The following is a 20,974-nucleotide window of genomic DNA, read 5'->3' as shown; positions in this document are numbered from 1 at the left end:
GGAGACGCGGTGTACATATGGCAAAACGGCAAATTTCTTCTTTTCAGGCTGGACGTCTGTCGTAAGCGGAGTGGCCTGACGCTTTAATGACTGAATTAACCGAGAACACGCCCCTGCTATCATCTGGTCTTGATATCCAGCAAACTTAACCCTAGACAACTGGGTCTGGAAGCTGTCTTGAATGGTGTGATGGTCAAAGCACTTCGCAAGCAGGAACTGATTATGCTATTTTTTACCAATTTGGAATGACCGGAGTGAGAATTAAGAAGTGTCTTTGACGACCTCGGGTTATACTTCCAGCAAACATGGTTCTGCTCGAAATGCAGCCGCAGGTCTAAAAACTGCAGTTCGTCGTTAACTGGTGCCTCAAAAGTGAACTGCAACCCCGACCCACACTCCCTGAACACTTTTAGAATGTCAACCATTCGAGCCGGAAAACGCCCACGTTCTACAAAAATAAGATAGTCATCGACATATCTGACGGTCTTGAGATGTAGGCCAGACAGGTTCTTTTCCAGATCCCTGTCAACGTACAACAGAAAAATGTCACTTAATACCGGGGCGACGCTGGACCCGATGCACACTCCTGATTTCTGCGCAAATAGCTTGCCTTGCCACCCTATGAAAGTGGAATGCAAATAAAACCGTACCAGTTCTAGGAAGTTTTCCACAGACATCCCGCATTGTGTTACGAACGCCACTTCGTCATTGTCATCTGTAATGTACCTTTTCACACGCTTTAACAGGCAGTCATGTGGAAGGCTATAATACAGGTCTGTGACATCGATACTGAAGGCTGCACAGGCACTAGGGTTGTTCTCCTTTAAGAAGGACACGAAGGCGTCGGAATTGGGGATCTTGAGAGGGTCGAAGGCATCCAATGACGAAAGATGCCGTTGCAGAAATTATGACACGTGGTGTTGCCATGTGCTCCTTTCCGATACAATCGCTCTGAAGGGTGTCTTCGCGGTGAAAAAGATGTCCAACCTGCTTGGCCAAGCGTTCGAGGCCGAGAGTGCTTAGAAGGGAGACGCCTTGCTCCTTGACCTTGGCCTCTTTCAGCGGAGACACCTCGAAGTTCTTTATGACCGCGGCCAGGGCTTTTTCTTGGAATTGGCCTTCAGAAAAGATGGTAAAACATCTTTCCTTGTCAGACAACAGGACCCTTAGGTCCTTTGAACACATCCACTTCGCTATGGTGCCGACTGGATTGCGTTTGGCTGCTTTTGTCTTGGTGCGCTCTAGGACTTCGACGCACTCTGTAATGCAACGGGGCCTATCATTTTCTTCCACCTTTTTGGCTATTGACCTTGACAGGGTGAGCTTTTCGGCCTTGTCTAGTGTGGGTTCAAAGGCATGCTTCGGGCCTAGCTTGAGTACGCTGCTGATGCTCTCGGGAATCTGTTGGTCAACAAAAGAGAAAACCTTGCCTTCTTGTAAGCCGCTCTTCTTATACTTGGTCGGTAGTCGAGGACGAACATTGTTCCAGAGGAACTCGGTGAGATGATCCGATGTGGCACACCAACCACGGTAGGCACGTCCCATGCGCTGACTACCGTAGATGCGCCCGCAGGAAACACTCAGACAGTCCTTTCCTGTGGAGCGCGTACATTGGTCAGACCGGGCGTTGCCTTAACAAGCGCCTACAAGAGCACAGGAACAACTTAAACATTGGTGATGACCTTTCACATTTGGTCAAACATTGTCTAGAATGTAAAGTCATGAAAAAGAAAAATAAAAAATGCACTGCATTATTCAATCAAACACGTGTACTATACACCCACAGTGATCAGACGACACGAGAAGTTGTCGAGGCTTTTCACATCGCAGGGGATCAACTGAATTGCGTGAGCAAACCATCCGTTTTCCTTTGCGATAGGGAGATGAATTTTCTCGGGAGCACCTGACGAATGTTGCGTTTCATGTTTTTTTAATTTTTTTTGTGTTGCTTCTTCCCTTTGATTGTTTCTTCATATAAGAAGGTTTCAGTGAATAAACCTTTTAGTTGCGAGTCTGCGCTCGTCCTGTGTCCCTTCTTTTCTTGTCCCTTGTAGTTCGCGCTGTTTACATCATGAATATCTACCAACTCGCCCAACTGAACGTTTTATTGCCACAGTTATGCGCTCGCTGCACACCCCCCCCCCTCTCCCCTTAAAAAATATCTGCTGGCGTACAACAGTCAGTCAGGAGACCAAGCACCAAAACCACGCAGTACATATAGCTGTGAATACAGGCTGGTTTGCCCGGTTTGAGCTCCGTACCGGAATGGTCTGTCCGGTTTCAGCTTCGAACCGGGAATGGTCTGTCCGGTATGAGCTCCGTACCGGAGCGGTCTGTCCAGTTTGGGATCGATACCGGACCGGTATGAACCGGTATAACCATCAAACCAGACGGGTCTCGCCGGTATGAGAGTGAGACCGGACCGGTATGAAACCGATATGTTCCGTTAAAATCTGGTTTGCCGCGATAGCGGGTTTTTCAATAGGGAGGATTCACGAATGTTTGGAGGATGCGTCATAGGCAGTTAAAAACGTGAACAGCGGCAAGGAAACGACAACGCAGAGATGTAAAAGAATTGTCTGCGTGCAAGAGGAAAAACAAGACTGAAGAGCGAACCCCATGTTTGGCGCCTCAAACGTTGGAAGTGCAAACGTGGAGCTGGGCATGGATTTCTTCAAAACGGCATCAAACATTAGAGTAATGTCTGCGGTCGTCTGCCGCTTTCGTTCAAGCGGAGAAAAATATGTTAATATGAAAACAGAAAATATAAAACAACAACTAAAATTAGCATGCACAATACGTGTTCTTTGAGTGTTTCCTATATGATACGCGTGGCGAACAAAGGATAACACACGTTCAAGCGACATCATCTATCAATTGAATCCGATGATTCGCCTGTAGAGTTAAAAATACGCTACATTTTATACGCACAAATGTGGGAAGGTCGGCCGTAGCAATAGTCATGTGGCCCACCCGCGCGTGTCTGCTTTAGCTCGAAATGAGTGTAGGCGCGCTACTCAGCAAGCACCAGTTCCGGCTCATTGATAAGAAGTATTTGCGCAAAGAAAAAGCAAAAAAAAAGTAGTACAATTGCGATCGGTAAAAAGTTGCGATCTTTAATGTGATGAAGGTGATATTTATAAGTAAAAACGTATGCAAGAGCCATCGATACCGAATAGCCAAGAGTACAGCAGAATAACAAAACACTTTACGACATCAAAAAAGCTACCCAACTTAGCTTCGCGGCATTTTTGTTATACTTTCCAAAACTGCCCTACATCTACATTTTCTTTCCTGTCTCCTGCTTCTTAAAGCTGGAAATGTGCTGCAAGTTGTTCACGTCTAACGTTTATTTGCGATTAAAATCAAACTCCCGCTTTAATCAGATCATTCCTTCTCCCCAAATGCGTCTTGCTATATATTTGTGAATTAGTTAAATTGTAGAAACGTAAAACGCAATTTATTTGTTTTTTTTTTCTAGAGTGAGCATCCTGTGGGTGAGGCATTTTATCGCGATGATGTTCACCTCTGTGTTTGACGAGAGCGGGAGCTAAAAGCGTACTAGGGCCGAGAAGGGCCTGCAGTATTCTGTAAATAAATAAACTTCATATCTTCTCAGGCTGTGAATAAGCAAGCGCTCTCAACACTCTACGCAGCAATCTCTTAAAAGACTAACAACGCTTGAACGCTTAACCAATTTACCGACGAGCAAGGTGTACAACCGAACGGGCGATGGCGTTTAAGCTCTGGACGAGACAGTGTGGTGACCGCTGTCTATTTTAAGGCGGAAGCCTTTAATACCTCATCGCTGTAAGCAAGAGGCGTCGACAGAAATGTCACGCTTTTCAATTGGTCGAAACGGTCGTGACGTCACAGTGAGCGAATTTCAAACGGTGCCAATTGTACTTTGGCTAGTAACCATGCAACCAATTAAAGGGATCGTATAGTGATGCTCCAAGTACGTTGGACTGAGTTTAGTTAATTGCTTTATTTACAAATTAGCCTGATTAACCCTTCTAGTCAGGCCAGATGAATAAATAAAAGCGAGTAAAAATTGCTCGAGTTCGGGAATCGAACCCCGGTCTCCAGAGTGCGAGACGAGCATGCTAACAACGCCACCATACCAGCTTTTTTTTTCTTTATTTTCGAGATCGACATGAAAACAATAAGAACACTTCAGCTACACTTGAGCTGATACGGGCGAAGTTAAAATTTCTTAAGTTTCACTAGATCTTCTAGTAGTGTTACCCACTGGGGTGGGTCACGCTGCGTCTGGTAACATTCCTGCATATAAACAGCACTTTCAACAAAGTTCTCACCTGTACTACGAGTGTTTATATCCGCATGCCTTACTTGCATTCGCGTTTTCCACAAGCTATGGAGGCCAAGAAGCATTAATAAGTCATAGGGTACCTCTTTGCGATCAAATGGTAGAAACCTGATACCATAAGGGTGCAGTGGTAGTTCTTTCTTGATGGTTCTCTGCAGGACATCCCAAAAGAATATGGCGTCCCAGCAGTCTAGGAAAACATGTTCATTTGTCTCCATCTGCTTACATAAAAGGCAATTTGTTGTCCATGGGACAAATATTCCTTTTCCATGGAGCCAGGTTTTAACGGGTAGTGTATTAGAGTGCAATTTGAAAAAGAATGTTTTCACTGTCGGCCGGACCGGCATCTTTTTCACCCGTTTTAAAATATCCTGCCCTGGGCCTCCAGGGTAAGGTGCACAATACTGTAAGGAGATAGCGCCACCCAGCGTCGTTTGTGAGGAGAAGAAAAAGCACGAGGAGCGCGTGCGGAGGGGAACGCCGGGACAGGCAGAAGAGGATTACGTGGCAGAGAAGAGAAGAGCGAGGTGGGCGACGGACGTGGACGAGTTCTGCTGGCTTCCCGAGTTCCGGGCTTGGGCCTCAGCCGCAGACGTCCGGGCCACCAGACCTGGACATCCATCGTCGAGAGCCTCAACCACCACGCCCAGGCGCCACTCTTCTCCGTCCATACGTCAGCTGCTCCACACAGGCCGCCTCTGGCGCCTACGTGACCTTTCCGCGATACCAGACCTGGGAACCGTGCTCGAAGCCCACAGACGCTGACGCTTCGGTAGCGTTGCATCGACATTGGAACGCCCACAGACTCCCTGACTGCCCGACACCCAGCCAGTCCTCCCCGCTCGTTGCTTGAATGAGAGACAAGTAGTGTGACTCTCCTTTTTGACTTTCTTTTTCCTGTATTTTTCGTAAGCACTTTGTTCCCCCGTGTGTATTTCCCGTGTGTTGTTGCGTTGCTCTCTTGTTCCTTTCCTTTTTTCACTCTCATACTGAAATTGGTTTCCTTTCCTATAAAAGCCGCCTCGTTTATTGTTTGTACTTTTGTGTTTGTGTAAAATAAGACCTGCAATCTCACAGATCCTCACAAATTTGGCGTCCACTACGACAGGACGAGGTCGGTTTTTATTTTTTTGCCTGGTGTGTTAATTTAGGCACACTATGAGCGCGTCACATTTGGTTGCTTTAGGCGAGCGCATGGGCTTGTGCGGCGCGGAGTTACGAGCGTGGGTGGAGGCCGAGCTTCGTAAGGCACGGGAAGAGAGAGCCGCTGAGCGTGAAGCTGCGAAGCAGAAATTGGAATTAGAGGCACGGAATTTGGAGACGGAGAAACAGAAATTGGAGTTAGAGGCGCGGAACTTGCAGCTACAAATAAGGCTCATGGAGGGTGGCGCAAATCCTCCGAGTGACCGTGGAGAGCGTAGTGTCTCATCAGCCAGCTCCATTAACCCGCACAGCCTTATAGCACAGTTCAATGAAGCGCGGGATGACCTCGATGCCTATTTAAAGAGGTTTGAGCATGTGGCCACGGGGCAGGGTTGGCCAAAAGAAAAGTGGGCAACGGCGTTGAGCTTGTGCCTTGGCGGCGAAGCACTTAGGGTCTTCGGTCGGCTCTCGCCTGAGGATTCAGTGGACTCTGACAAAGCGAAGCTTGCCTTGCTTCAGAGGTTTAGGTTCCCCGCGGAAGGGTACCGAGAAAAGTTTCGCCAAAGCAAGCCCCAGGATGGCGAAACGGCCTCGCAATATGCTGCCAGGTTGTTTAGCTTCTTTGACCGTTGGGTCGAGATGCGGGGAGAAGGCCTCACTTTTGAGGTGGTTCGCGAGATGGTCGTGAGCGAACAATTTCTGAACAACTGTCATTCTCGTTTAGCCCTTTTCTTACGTGAGCGGGAGGGCAAGACAGTGTCCAAGCTGGCGGAGGCTGCCGATCATTTTCTCGAAGCGCAGCGGCAAAATAACTTGTTAGTCTTCAAAGAGCAGGGGGAGCACACGATGAATAAAGCCAAGGACGAGGTTTCAGGTTCACAATCCCGCCTTAGGTGTTTTCTTTGCGAGAAGACTGGGCACAAAGCGGCGGATCGTCGGACGAAGCCGAAGCAATTGTATTGCACCTGGTGCCGCGAGGTAGGACATGATGCCCAGTCATGCAGAGTGAAGAGACCAGGAGACCGTGAGGAGTCCGCCTGTTGCATGACACCTCGATATTCACATCCCGATAACCCTGCAGTGGTAACGCGCGTAGAGGGCCAGTTAGGGGACATGGTCTGTCCTTCCAACCCTGTGGAAGCTGCTATGCCAGTGGGCCACGGTGAGGTGTTCGGCCAGCCTGGTTCGGTATTACGGGATACGGGCAGCACCGGCATTGTTGTGCGTGAGTCCCTTGTACCGGCAGCGGCACTTACAGGGAAACAGGCTACATTATTCTTGGCCATCGGGACCCGTGTAGAAGTTCCGGAAGCGGAGGTGGTGATTTCCTCACCATACCTTTCGGGTAGGGCCATCGCGCAGTGCTTGTCTACACCGCTGTACGATATCATAATAGGCAATGTCCCTGGCGCTAAATTTCCATTCTCGGTCGACCCGCCAGTTCTAACTGATCAGGCAGTTTCCCTTGCCATGACGAGTTCGGTCAAAGTTCCTTCCCTTACGGTGACAGCAAAGGTTTCAAAGAGTAGTAAAAGCCCCACTCTGAACACACTCCACTTGTCACGGCCTGAGTTTCGCCTCGTACAGGAAGAAGACCCGACCTTAGTGGTGTGTCGCAGGAAGTTGGGGCAAATATTTCGTGGCAAGGGACAGACCGCCCACTCTTTTGATACAGATGACGGTGTTCTTTTCCGGACATACCAAGTGTGTCCCGGCCGAGTCGTTGAGCCAGCGGTGGTACCGAAGGGCTTACGCACGCAAGTCCTTAAGTTGGCGCATAAGAGTGCATTATCCGGCCATCAAGGAATACGGAAAACAGTAGCAAGAGTGCTCAGTGAGTTTTATTGGCCCGGTGTACAGGCTGACATTAAGAGTTATGTCAGATCGTGTGATCCGTGTCAACGGACTGTGTCGAAGGCAAGGGAGAACAGAATGAATAACATCGTAGGACGGGAACATGTAAAATCATGGTGGAGACCGAGGTCGGTTTGGAGAAAACGGTTTCACAAAAGAAAACGGAAGTACTAGCTGAAAGAGTTCTCGCGACGGTGAAGTGGTTTGATGTGAACAATGGAATACGGAAGAATGGAGCCCACACCTGTTCCTTGTTGGAATTGTTTTTGTTTGTTCATGTTTGTTTTTAAGTGTCGGCTATCTACTTTTTATGCCTTCCGTGTTTCTTTGCCCTCTATGGACGCTTTACGTTGACATTTCATATACTCTCTGTGTTGTGTGTGCGAATGTCTGTGGACGCTTCGAGCATTGACGACCATCGGATTATGTGTGGCGTGTAGTGTGCGCGCTGTGGTGCGGTGTTCTGTGGTGCGATCGTCGAACGCGTCTGGGGTCGCTCTCCTGAAGTTGAGTTCTTTCCCTTGGAAAAAACTTCCGAAGAGGCGGCCTTCTGTAAGGAGATAGCGCCACCCAGCGTCGTTTGTGAGGAGAAGAAGAAAAAGCACGAGGAGCGCGTGCGGAGGGGAACGCCGGGACAGGTAGAAGAGGATTACGTGGCAGAGAAGAGAAGAGCGAGGTGGGCGACGGACGTGGACGAGTTCTGCTGGCTCCCCGAGTTCCGGGCTTGGGCCTCAGCCGCAGACGTCCGGGCCACCAGACCTGGACATCCATCGTCGAGAGCCTCAACCACCAGGCCCAGGCGCCACTCTTCTCCGTCCATCCGTCAGCTGCTCCACACAGGCCGCCTCTGACGCCTACGTGACCTTTCCGGGATACCAGACCTGGGAACCGTGCTCGAAGCCCACAGACGCTGACGCTTCGGTAGCGTTGCATCGACATTGGAACGCCCACAGACTCCCTGACTGCCCGACACCCAGCCAGTCCTCCCCGGTCGTTGCTCGAATGAGAGACAAGTAGTGTGACTCTCCTTTTTGACTTTCTTTTTCCTGTATTTTTCGTAAGCACTTTGTTCTGTTCCCCCGTGTGTATTTCCCGTGTGTTGTTGCGTTGCTCTCTTGTTCCTTTCCTTTTTTCACTCTCATACTGAAATTGGTTTCCTTTCCTATAAAAGCCGCCTCGTTTATTCTTTGTACTTTTGTGTTTGTGTAAAATAAGACCTGCAATCTCACAGATCCTCACAGATACAAAGGTGGCGGCAGCATAATATCAACCAGATACAGCTTCTTTTTCGGAACGTTATACAGGTATTCTAGTGAAAACCGCACTTCCAACAACCTGAAGGAAAGGACAACCTCACGAAAATATCCGTTTACAGCACCACACATGTTTCATTTCATTTCATTTCATTTATTGAAGCCTTAAGGGCCCGTGGGCATTACATAAGGCGGGGGCAAGAACAGTGTGTAACAGCATATGGTACCAGCTCAACAAAAACAAAAACAAAAGAAGCAATGAAACGAAACAGATAAAAAAACCCATTAAAAACCATTTCACACGATGACACTATAATTCCGGAGAGCAGCCTTTGCAACCGCATTTGGATAACAGTTCTCAAGAATATGTCATTTTGATCACGAAGGAAAATAAAGCGCGACACCACTTGACGCAAAAACAAATGAACCAGTCCAACGCCACCGCTTTTGACTGAAATAAACAAGTTTATTCGCTTGGTTTTCTCCCAGGTCGACGCCAAAAGAAAAACTGTTAACATTCGACGGATTTTTTTAATATTGCTGCGCGACGCACAGAGCACATTCATGACGTACCATATCTTAGAAATCAAGCAAACATTGCACACTAAGGCACACAAAGGCACGTGAAAACATTGACAGCTGCCTTCCTTGCCACGCGTCCGCTTTCTCTCTTGCCTTTATCGTCTCTTCATTCGAGTGTGTGCTGGGATCGCGATAACTTTTTAGGGGCACCCGAAGGTACCGCGTCGGTAAGTCAGTCCATTGCAGTCGAGAAAAAAAATCTGGTGAAACATCCCATTCCCCATGCCAATATCCGGAGCTTTTTCCCCAAATTACCTGACATCCAGTTTGGTCCCAGAACTTTTCGACCACATTCGTAGCTTCACAAATGCTGTCTCTGTTTGTGCAAAATACCGCTATGTCGTCCGCGTATGCAAGGATTTTCACTTCGGCTGCCTGAAGCTTGAATCCAGAATTGCAGTCACTGTTAAGAATGGCCAAGCACAACGGCTCGAGATATACTGCAAAAAGCAGGGGAGAGAGCGGGCATCTTTGTCTCACCGACGAGCGTACTGTGAGGCTGTTGGTAAGTTCGCCGTTAACTATAATTCGCGTCGTACAATTTGCGTAAGCCATTTTTACCCCTTCTACTATTACGCTACCCAGGTTGGCATGCTCTAGAATGGAGAAAAGAATGTCATGAGAAACACGGTCGAAAGCCACAGGTTCGATGCGGCCCAACTAACTTGGCGATTACACTTTGCAATCTGCTGGCTAAAATCTTCATGAACACCTTGTAATCCGAATTTGTGAGGCTGATTGGTCTATAGGATCCCACCAACATACGTTTCCGCCATTCCAGCTCGACGGTTTGGAATCAACAAAGGCGCGTCCAGTGAATACGATGTCTTCGTTCACTCCCATCTTCCTTCTTCCCGTTACGGCGACGTTAAGGTGTCCACCCAGATATGCGAGACAGATACATTTCTTTTCCGTGTATAACCGAACTGGCGATGGCGTTCTATGGACTTTGTGGGTTTTTTGCGCAAAAGACACGACACAAAGAAACGAGGTAGACAGGACAAGCGCTTTTGTCCTGTCTACCTCGTTTCTTTGTGTCGTGTCTTTTGCGCAAAAAACCCACAATGCTTAGGCACCAACTAGCCTGCAAAAACATACTCGCAAGTTCTATGGACTCCCTGGCAGCGTTGCAAGACGCTGTCGGGTTGACTCTTAGAGGCGAAGCCTGACATCTTAACAACGCATCAGTGACACAAGCAGCAACACCGCGCTTAAGGCTTTCGCCTCACCGCATTTTAGGTCAACAAAGTGCCCCGCGAATTTTTTAACAGCCTTTTTTTTAGGTACCTTGCTATCCCAGACAGTGAAGTTGGAAAATATCCTCGGTATGAATTTGACTGCAGTTTGAGTTGCGCGAAAGTACTTACATGGTAAAATATTTAGAATTAATGGGTAGGTACATTAAATGAACTTAAAGAAAAGCGCATAGCACTAGGGCGGCTGATAAGCCGTGTTTACATGAATGCGAGAGCAGCGCATCATATCAACTTTCTGGTGTACCGCACTCATGCAAACAGGGGAAATGCGCCTTGAAAATGCACCAATCGCTCAGGATGGGGCCGGAACAACAAGTGCAAGTCTAAAGCAGGCGCCTGCTGGGGTGAGTAGAAACAGGTTTCGGTACGGCGCCTAGATTTGTGCCCCCCCCCCCCTCCTCCTACCTGGGAGCCTACATAGTACCCCCTAAGACGCATAACAAAGCATGCAGACTGCGCATAAGATGTGAGCGGCTACCCTCCCCCGCCGCGTGCCCTGGCCAAGAGCCCACTGTTCTCGCTTGACTTCATGTGGTACATGCAGGCATGGAGTGCCCCCTCAGCGTGATACACTAGGAAATGCGATGCGCAACTGTGGTATTGATGTAAACGCGGAGCCCATGTTAGCGTGCCTTCGTTGTAGCCCACCTAAATCTCTTAAATCTACAGCAGTGCTAATGTCCCTTAATCTCTTTATTTAGGAAAAGCTTGGCAACTTCGTTTCGAAGCTAAGGAGCGGGGACCAAAAGTTTTAATTTTTGTTTATGTAACACATTTTTTCTCCGCTCCTAGACAGCTCTCAGTGCCGTAGGCAGCGTCACTTGCCCTTGCACTCATCAAATGTCCATTAAGTAATGAATTTGGCTCTCTCGACTTGTTTGTCGTAGAACTCTATATCCGCTTCGATAAGAATGTATCATTTATAGTAATAGCAAAGCACTGACTTTGCATGAAAAAGAACAGAAAATGATACATTGTGAAACGCAGCCCATTCACACGCAAAAGATCGCTTCTGTGCTTTTTCCTGACCCTGTCAGAGGAAGATTCAAAGCAACAAATTTCTTCCCCCTACACCACATACCGTAAAGACAAAAGACGCCGATTTTGAAAATTGTTGCCTTGAGGAATAAATCTGACCATAGCTCATTTTTTGATAACTTGGCTTGTTTGCACCGTTGAGTGAGTTCACATCATGGTTTGACGCAGTTGTTTACGAAACAAGGCAACTAATTGCAAATCAGCAAACATGCGCGAATATCAAAAAAGAGAATCTTTCACGATTTCATTGGAAGTGTCATGGAGTGGCATTGCGAATGCAGAGAAAATAGAGCACAAGTAGGCCCATGATTGAGGTGTAAAGAGGTGGCACTCCCAAAATAGGGATAAGAGCAGACAAGTAGGGCCATCGTTGGAGGTCTAGTGAAGTGGTTTTGGCATTATGAGGGCTAAATGGACAAGTAGGGCCATCATTGCAGGCGTAATGGATCGGCATTGCCAATAAGGGGGCTACAATCCACAAGTAGGGCCATCGTTGGAGGTGTAATGATGGTTTGGTTTGGTTTATGGGGTTTAACGTCCCAAAGCGACTGAGGCTATGAGAGACGCCGTAGTGGAGGGCTCCGGAAATTTCGACCACCTGGGATTCTTTAACGTGCACTGACATCGCACAGTACACGGGCCTCGAATTTCTCCTCCAAAGAAAGGTGTAATGAAGAGGCATTGGCAATACGGTGACAACAGTGGACATTTAGGGTCATTGTTGGAGGTGATATAAAGGGACATAGAAAAAAATTGAGGGGGGCTCTTTGTTCACCTAAAGTGCGGTGAGACGAAAGCCCTAAATGCGGTGTTGCTGCTTGGGTCACTGATGTCTGGTTAAGATGTTAAGCTTCGCCTCTAAGAGTGGAACGCGACAGCGTCTTGCAAAGCTGTCAGGGAGTCCACAGAACACCGCAGTCGTGGCCTAGTGGTTTGAGCGCCCGTCTCGGCTGCGGGAGGTGGGTGGTTCGAAACCAACCCGCCGCTAGGCACCCACCGGTCAAAAGGGTACAAGCGTCCCCCGGCCTGGCGCTCGGCTTCCTTTAGGGGTGTACGTTTGGGAGAAGTGAAAAAAAGGGCCACAAATTGGGCTTATGCCGCACGAGGCGGACTTATGGTTGCTTGTCGGGGGAACTTATCACTCATCCGTCAAGGCAACTCTTTGGTCTAAGACCCTTTTCCCAAGCATTTCACCCTAGAAGAGCCGAGCACCAGGCCAGGGGAAATCTTGTACCCATTAAAGAAACCGGTGGGTACCCGGCGGCACTGGGGATCGAACCCAGCACCTCCCGAATGCGAGGCGGATGCTCTACCACAAGGCCACGCTTCGGTAGGCCACGCTTCGGTGGCCTAGTAGTTTGAGCGCCCGTCTCGGCTGCGGGAGGTGGGTGGTTCGAAACCAACCCACCGCCGGGCACCCACAGGTCAAAAGGGTACAAGCGTCCCCCGGCCTGGCGCTCGGCTTCCTTTGGGGTGTACGTTTGGGTGTACGTTCGCCTTGACCGAAGCGTGGCCTTGTGGTAGAGCATCCGCCTCGCATTCGGGAGGTGCTGGGTTCGATCCCCAGTGCCGCCGGGTACCCACCGGTTTCTTTAATGGGTACAAGATTTCCCCTGGCCTGGTGCTCGGCTCTTCTAGGGTGAAATGCTTGGGAAAAGGGTCTTAGACCAAAAAGTTGCCTTGACGGATGAGTGATAAGTTCCCCCGCCAAGCAACCATAAGTCCGCCTCGTGCGGCATAAGCCCAATTTGTGGCCCTTTTTTTTCACTTCTCCCAAACGTACACCCCTAAAGGAAGCCGAGCGCCAGGCCGGGGGACGCTTGTACCCTTTTGACCGGTGGGTGCCCGGCGGCGGGTTGGTTTCGAACCACCCACCTCCCGCAGCCGAGACGGGCGCCAGTTCGGCTCAACGCCTAGCTCATCATTACATTGGCTTTTGAGGAAAGGATTTGTATCTGTCTCGCATATCTCGGTGGACACCTCAACCTCGCCGTAAGGGAAGGGAGGAAGATGGGAGTGAACTAAGACACCGTATTCATTAGACGCGCCTTTGTTCATTCCGAACCATCGAGCTGGCATAGCGGAGTGGCTAGCGTGCTTGTCTCGCACTCTGGAGAGCCTGGTTCGATTCCCCAGCTCGACCAATTTCCTACTCGGTTCTATTTATCTGGCCTGACAAGAAGGATTAATTAGGCTAATTGGGTAATTAAGCAATTAACTAAGCTCAGCCCTACTTACTTGGAGCATCACTATACGATCCCTTTAATTGGTTGCATGGTTACTAGCCAAAGTACAATTGGCCCTGTTTGAAATTCGCGCACTGTGACGTCGTGAACGTTTGGACCAATGGAAAAGTGTGACATTTTTGTCGACAGCTCATGCTTACAACTATGAGGCATTAAAGGCTTCCGCCTTAGTATGGGGAGAACAGCAGATAAGTAGGGCCATTGTATGATATGACACTGAATGACACTGCCCATATGGGGACAATGAAGTCAGCACTGGTCCTATATAGCGCCAGACATAGCCACCTCTCTCCAAATATTCGGCCAGCTGTTTGTGCCGCCTCGAATGAGATTTATTATATGTGAGTACCCAGATCATCGAAGGAAAGTGCGGGCAAAGAACATGTCAAACAACTACACAACAATCAACTTTGCGCTACCAAGACATCCGTAAAAGGAATGCGCTGCTTCTGCAGTCAGCAGTTCAGATGACGGGCACAGAGCCTGTCGAGAAAGATTTTTTGTTTTTGTTTCTATAAATGCGAAAAGCAAGCAGTACCAATCAATATTTGTTTCCGTTTGGAGTGTGTCGCCATTAGGTATCATTGTGAAATTCATTGGGTTAGGATTGACTGCCAGCTGCTTTTTGTACAGGTGTTCCGCCATAAAAACTGCTGGAAACAATCGGAAGACACGTATAAGCTCCACTTTATAGATATGACGCGATAGCGTTCATGATTTTATGCCCATGCATACAGAACTGCTCATTCCCAACTTCCTCCTCACAGGAGGTCCCAGGAGTCCGCGCACCTCTTCTGCCCGGCGAAGGCAGGCGCCGACGGGGCTTCCTCGACTCACGTTGCTTTTTCCGAGAAACCTCTGGCGATAAATCACTAATACAACAGCCACCTGCAACGGTGCTGAGCGTGCTCACATTCCAGTGCGCAGGTGCGCTGTGATTACGCCACAAGGTCACGTGACCCAAGTGTCGCTCCTAGGCTGCTTCACCGCTGGGTGGCCCGCCTCCGCAACCCGACGCTGCCCTATTTTTGCTGGCAGCACCGACGCTGACAACGCTGAAAACGGCGACTCCGATATTGCTGGGCACCGAGGCCTTCAACGCTTTCGCGTTAAAAGAGCATTCGGGCAAAATCGTTTCACTGGCTGTGTGCCGTGATGTGACCGGACTCAGCCAGGAGGATCAAACTGCCGGCATGGATTGGTGCGGACTGTTTTGCCGGCTGCCGGCGCAGTAGTCTCCCTATTCCAAGCCCTGAACGCGTCTACACTGCACGGAAGAGCTCGTATTATTATGCAAAGAACGCTATGTAGCCGAGTGCAATACCTGGCGGCCGCGTAAATGTGGGGAGCGTCCTGACGCAGTTTTATCTCTCTGCGGTGGACAGGCTGGCGGCAGTGTGCCACTAATGCGCCAATTCCGTGCCGGGCACGGACGCAGCATTTTGGGGCGGCATGAATACCAAATTTTGTCTGCCGAAGATCGAGGTACACGTCGGTGGCTGCTCCCCGGCTACTGTCAGGTAATGCCAACCACTAGCTACCTCTCCACACCCTGAAAACGAGGAATTCTGTCTTGGTTTAACGCCAAGGAACCCAGGGTAGCGCCATGTCGGTTGCAGAAGACGCTACCCCGAGCGTTAAGTCGCACCCAGTTTGAGCTTAGCTGAGCTTGGTCCCGAGGAAAGCACGGCAGACGGCTCTGCCAGTGGTGTCGTGCGGAACTCACCGGTTTCGTCGGCTTGAGAGGAATCGCCGAGTTGGATGGGTTGCGTTGGGCGTACATGACTTAAGACAAAATCGCGGTATTCAGGAGAAAGCTGATTGCGGTCTAGCTCTGCACGAGGGCGCGAGAGAGAGCAGGTCTGGTGACTACTTCTTCTTCTTCACCATATGAAAATGGCACGTACCCACGCGGGGGGATTGGCCAAGGTACGGTGACTACTTCTTCTTCTTCACCTCTTTAGGTACGGTGACTAGCCGCTCGTTCTTCTTTCTCCTCAAAATAACCGCCGTGCCTCAGAAGAAAAAGAAATCATGGATATTTTTATTAATTTGGCCACACTACTAAAAGCCATCGGGAAACACAAGCACAAAAATCTGGAAAAGTGCATTTTTCAACGGGAGGCTGTTTATGAGCGGAATATTTGCTTAGACGAGGTCTGTTAGAAAAGTATCCTACTTTTTTTTTTGCGAGCACCTGATGGATATGTAACAAGCGCGCTTGTACCAGCCGACCTTGAACCTTCGTGCACATGTACGAATATTTTCCCGCCTGCCGATAGCGTCAGTCGCTGGGACGCAGCGTTTGAGTGAGGCAGTGCGCAGTGCTCTCGTCGGTTTTTTGTTACAAGGAAAATAGCGGACCGATAGGAGCAGCGCTACTGCATCAAATTTTGCCAGAAACGGGATGACAACCAAGTGGAAACTGTTCGGAATATTCAGTGCGGCTTTTGGTGAAGATGCTATGAGCAGCACAAAAATTAAACAGTGGTACAATTGGTTTAAAAATGGCCGCACATCGGCGGAGAGCGAGCCACCCTCCGGCCGGCCATCAACATGCCGAAATGACTAACTAGGTCATTGTCGAAGTGAACGCTGTGGTGATGCGGGACGGTCGTGTGACTATCTGAGAAATTGTGGAAGAGGTGGACATCAGCAATTTTTCTGCACATTCCATTATCCCCGAAGGTTTGTCCATGGAGAGAGTTGCGGTGAAATTCGTGCCGAAGCTGCTCACGGCGGAGCAAAAGCAGCTTCGCGTTGAAGTCTCGAAGGACATGGTAGATTCCACAGATTCCACAAACAGTGACCCCGACTTCATAAACACCATAATCACTGGTGACGAGTCTTTGGTGTACGGGTACGACCTGGAAACCAAATGGCAGTCGTCACAATGGAAGCCTTTCATGTCACCGAGACCAAAGAAGGCCCGCCAAGTGCGCAGCAATGTCAAAGTGATTCTACAGCTTTCTTTGACACCCGCTGTGTGGCACACCACGAGTACGCACCCTAGAGGGTCAAACAATGACCAAAGAGTACTATAGGGACGTCCTCCGTCGCCTACGTGGTGCTGTGCGGCGCAAGAGACCGGAGTTGCGGTCAACTGGAAATTGGCACATCCATCACGAAAATGCTCCTGCACATTCTTCGCACTTGATTCAGACTTTTTTGGCGAAAAAGCAGACTCCTGTAGTTCAACAGACTCCTTACTCTTCTGATATGGCGCCCGGCGACTTCTGGCTGTTTCCCAAAGTCAAGAGGACATTGAAAGGAGCGGGATTTCAGACAAGAGAGGACATTTTGGCTGCAACGACAGCTGAGCTAAACTCCATTCTGAAAGCGGCCTTTTCAGAATGCTTCCAACAATGGCAGCACCGCTGGGAGAAGTGTGTGGAGTTCCAAGGAGATTACTTTGAAGATTATTAGGTTTCCAACGCTCCAGTTATGCAAGTTTTTTTTTCTTCCGCCAAAGGTCGGACACTTTTCTAACAGACCGTGTATTGTATGATTCCACCATAACAATCGATATACCCGCAGACGTCCGCTCAGCATGGTAGCATTCTTTCTCTACCAACCTTATTGCTGCGTCAAAACCGCATCCTTGTGGCAGTCTTAGCTACTATGTGCGAGGGATAGACAAAATTTAAAAGAAAGATTTTGCGGCGCATTGGGAAATTAAAAAAAACGGATTATTTATCCTGGTAAGGCCAAATGCGAATTAGGCGCGCTAGAACTTTGGTTTTCACTTCGGTTTCGGTTTCGAGCCGAGGATCGGCTTTCAAGGCCTAGCAGACTTCAGGAAAAAATCGCCGACATTCGGGCTTCTTTGTGCCAGCGCACTAAATTGTACGAGGCCACTAACCTCCGCGTTAAGTGCCTAACGTTATAGCATTAATGCGCACACATGCGGAATAGGTCATACCCCAAACAACCACCGATATTCTGAGGATGGCCACAAATTGTCGTGATGTAAAATATTATTCATTCATTTTTCAATGTCAAATGTCAGTATGTCGGTATTCACAAAAGATCCTCGTTCTACCTTTTAATGGCTTGCAGCCTTGCGAAAAAATAGCGGTTGCCTGTGCCGCCTTTGCTGTACCAGGCTTCATTTCGTTCTAATGTTGATGAGGATAACACTCCTATAAAACTCCATCACAAAAGTGCCACTCACATTTCCCTGTTCAGCAAAGCACCGGAGCTAGCTGAGCCGAATACAGCATTGGTCACGTTACGAGAGAATATTTTGTCGGCATTGAGGAAAGAGAAAATCACGTAATAAAATTTCATACACAGGTATGGCATGCGGCGTCACTCGGCTCTTCTGCTTGCACAGATTAGGTGAATGAGGCGCAAGCTCAGCACGAAACCAGCAAACGGGTGACCGGGGAGTGGTCCTTTAGCGCCCAGCTTTCACCGATCGCAAGCCAGAGAATGGGTCGGAACCGAACGTTCTCAAATAAAAACTAACTCTCAAGCTTAGACGGCGGCTCGGGCTGACTGACAGCGGTCGACGCCCTTGTAGCAGGAACCAGGTAAAACTAGCCGATGATGTTTTCGTTTCCCGATATCGGTCTCTTGAATTCCGCGTCGTCTACCTGATTTAACCGATTCTTTTGTTGCTAATTTTCACGAAACCCTTCGCGCGATAACAGCGGCTCACCAACATACTCCCATTGTTCTTTTCGGCGACTTTAACTTCTTCTTTCTACTTCTTTCTACTTCTTTTCCGTTTCATATTTCATCGACCATATTGCCCATTCCAAAGGAGAGGAGTTTAGCTGCGTCGGCTTTTGCAGTGTCATTGGCGATCGCCGCCCCCATTTCACTCTCCTCTTCTTGGGAAAGGCTGTTTTGTAGCAGGAACCAGGTAAAACTAGCCGATGATGTTTTCGTTTCCCGATATCGGTCTCTTGAATTCCGCGTCGTCTATTAGACACGCCTACTAACGTGGTCACCCCTGTGTATGAGGTCCAATAGACGCTGTAACCTTGAATTTTGCTGCGGTGTTGTGCTGGATATAGATTTCTACGGCGCAGGTCCTATGCTGTACAACTGTACATATTCCTTCCCTTTCTCGCGCTGGTGCGCGTGTTCATTGGTCAGGCGCGGAGACCGGCTGCCGAACCTTCTAGTTCTCTCTCCCGTTGCGCCGCCGCCGGCGCGCGAGCGAAGTCAAGAGGACATCACTCAGCACGCTCAAGGCTGCGCCCTCTCAATTTTTAGTGGCTATTAATTAGTAATAAAAAATAAAATTGAAGGAACAGATGTTGCTAGCCGTGGCATCTGCAATCCAAGCCTGAAGCATCTGGGGCGCGGCTCGAGGTAATAAAAGGAAATGGAGAGGACAGGGAGGAAGAAAGAAAGGGGGTAGCGATAGTAGGGGTAGGATGGCAATATACACAATGTACAAGTACAGGATATGAAAACAAAAATACCTGTGCGGTGCTGCGCAGCGCAAGTTGTTGAGAGTGCGCGGGCGTGCAAATTGCGTGGTGGGGGGGGGGGGGGGGCTGGCTGGTTGCGGCACACGGGATGACTTTCAGGCCACCACAGATGCGTTTCCCTACGCCAGTGAGAGCATCGCGCGCGAACATTGTTCGTGACGAAGCGCACGAGCACGCGCACACTGTTCTGACTCTACCCCCCCCCCCCCCCCCCATAACTCTGTTTGTGTGTTCCCGTCACACCTGTATCTACAGAGGCCATTCCCAGAGGCAGTGCGTGGTTCTGATATTGTGGTCTTTCTCTGTGCACGCGCTTCCATGCGACCTTACAAGAAAGGTGGAACCGAACACGAGGTTCGCATTCGACTCCTGGATTCCACGTACCTCCACTTCTGCCAAACTGCCACGACGTGTTTTTCCGGAGTTCCCCTTAAACGGCACCCCACGCAGCAGTATTGACCCTGCGACTTAGTGTGTGCCTCTGCCAGCGTGACATGACTCAACGCCTGCTGCCAACTGCGGAGACGAGCGTCTGCCATTCATCCGCGCCTCGCTCTTTTGTCAACAGCGGGGTGACGCCGCAGCAGGTGTTTGCCTTTGGGGCATTTCCTTGAAACAAGATATGGAATCCACCTGGCCGGACGGGACACTTTCGGGTGTCCAAGTGCCTCAGCCGAGGAAGAAGACGAAGCGGGAACGACCTTGGCGCACCAGACGAAGTCCCTACGGTTGGTCGGAAAAGGCGAGAAGATCTCGGGGGGGGTCTATTTAAAGCGCTTGACACGTTCATCGAGAGCGATTCCCTGAGCGATTCCTTCAGCGTTTCCCCGAGACTTCTCAGCTTTTACCTCATTTGTCATTGCTTGTAAATAACTTTGTAAATATGTGAATACAGTTTTTCCTTCACTTCCCCTACTCCCTGTCTCCGGCCCACGTTCCTTCCTCCGTCGGCACAGCAGCGGCGCTCCTGGACCCGATGCCTGGTGGAACACGCTACTAGCCGGGCAAAACATATCAACACCCACTTGGTCGTCGCAGGCTGGCCGCTCAAGGTAAATATTAAGGCGGAAGCAGTTCAATTGGTCGAAATGGTCATGACGTCAGAGTGCGGGAATTTCAAACGGGGCCATTTGTTGGATTGGATTTGAAAAAAGTTTATTGCCAGTATTGAGCCCTAGTGGACATTATACCAGGTGGCTTCGAGCCCATGGCTCTTGGCTACCTTTTGAACCCACTCAGTGGCCCGGACTTGCGTCAGCGGGTCTGATCTGGCCAGTAAAGCCCCCCACCGCTCTAGAGAAGGGTCTGGAATTAGGTCCGCCGGTGGCGGCGCCTTTCTGCAGCTCCATAAAATGTGGTCATATCCGGCTATCTCGAAGCATTGTTTCCAAGTAGCGTTGCATTCTGTTGGATACATATGTGCTAGTCTCGACGGGCTAAAGAAGGCTCGCGTCTGGAGCCGACGACACGTTACCTCCTGGATTTTGTCCAGCTTTTTGTCTGGTGGCGGATAGATCCTCCTTTCTAGTTTAAACTGATTGGTGTATTCTTGAAATGATATGAATGCATCTCTCGTGAAATACCGGGACTGTACCCGGCTCACTGAGCCGGTGACATGACCTCGAGCTATACTGTGAGCCAACTCGTTTGCCCTGTTACTCGGGTGTGCCGGCGCTCATATTAGTTCCACCTCTCTGTGGTCCCAGTCTTGATGTCTTAAGATTCGTTCTTCCTCCTGGCAGATCATACCCCGCGCGAAATTGGTGATAGCCAACATGGAGTCGTTAATTGTGTGTGACTGCTTTGGTGCTGGTCCTTCCTATGG

At 49.4% G+C, this 20,974-nt stretch overlaps 1 protein-coding gene across 1 annotated transcript in view; it reads right to left on the bottom strand.

The window, feature by feature from the left end:
• Window positions 1-15,485, bottom strand: part of LOC149338181 (uncharacterized) — a gene marked incomplete at its 3' end in the record, with an annotated part of 168,999 nt that extends 153,514 nt beyond the window's left edge. Inside the window, exons 1-2 of the mRNA XM_089550117.1 lie at window positions 15,429-15,485; window positions 988-1,401 (exon numbers count right to left, since the gene is read on the bottom strand). Coding sequence (XP_089406243.1) covers window positions 988-1,401; window positions 15,429-15,485 — 471 coding nt within the window. The remainder of the gene's footprint in view (window positions 1-987; window positions 1,402-15,428) is intronic.
• Window positions 15,486-20,974: the final 5,489 nt, after the last annotated feature.

This window comes from Amblyomma mixtum, chromosome 6 (assembly GCF_055824585.1).
Source record: "Amblyomma mixtum isolate Tamu chromosome 6, ASM5582458v1, whole genome shotgun sequence".
NCBI classification, from domain to species: domain Eukaryota; kingdom Metazoa; phylum Arthropoda; class Arachnida; order Ixodida; family Ixodidae; genus Amblyomma; species Amblyomma mixtum.
Note: the sequence above shows the minus strand (reverse complement) of the source record. Positions and strands in the feature narration are given on the sequence as shown.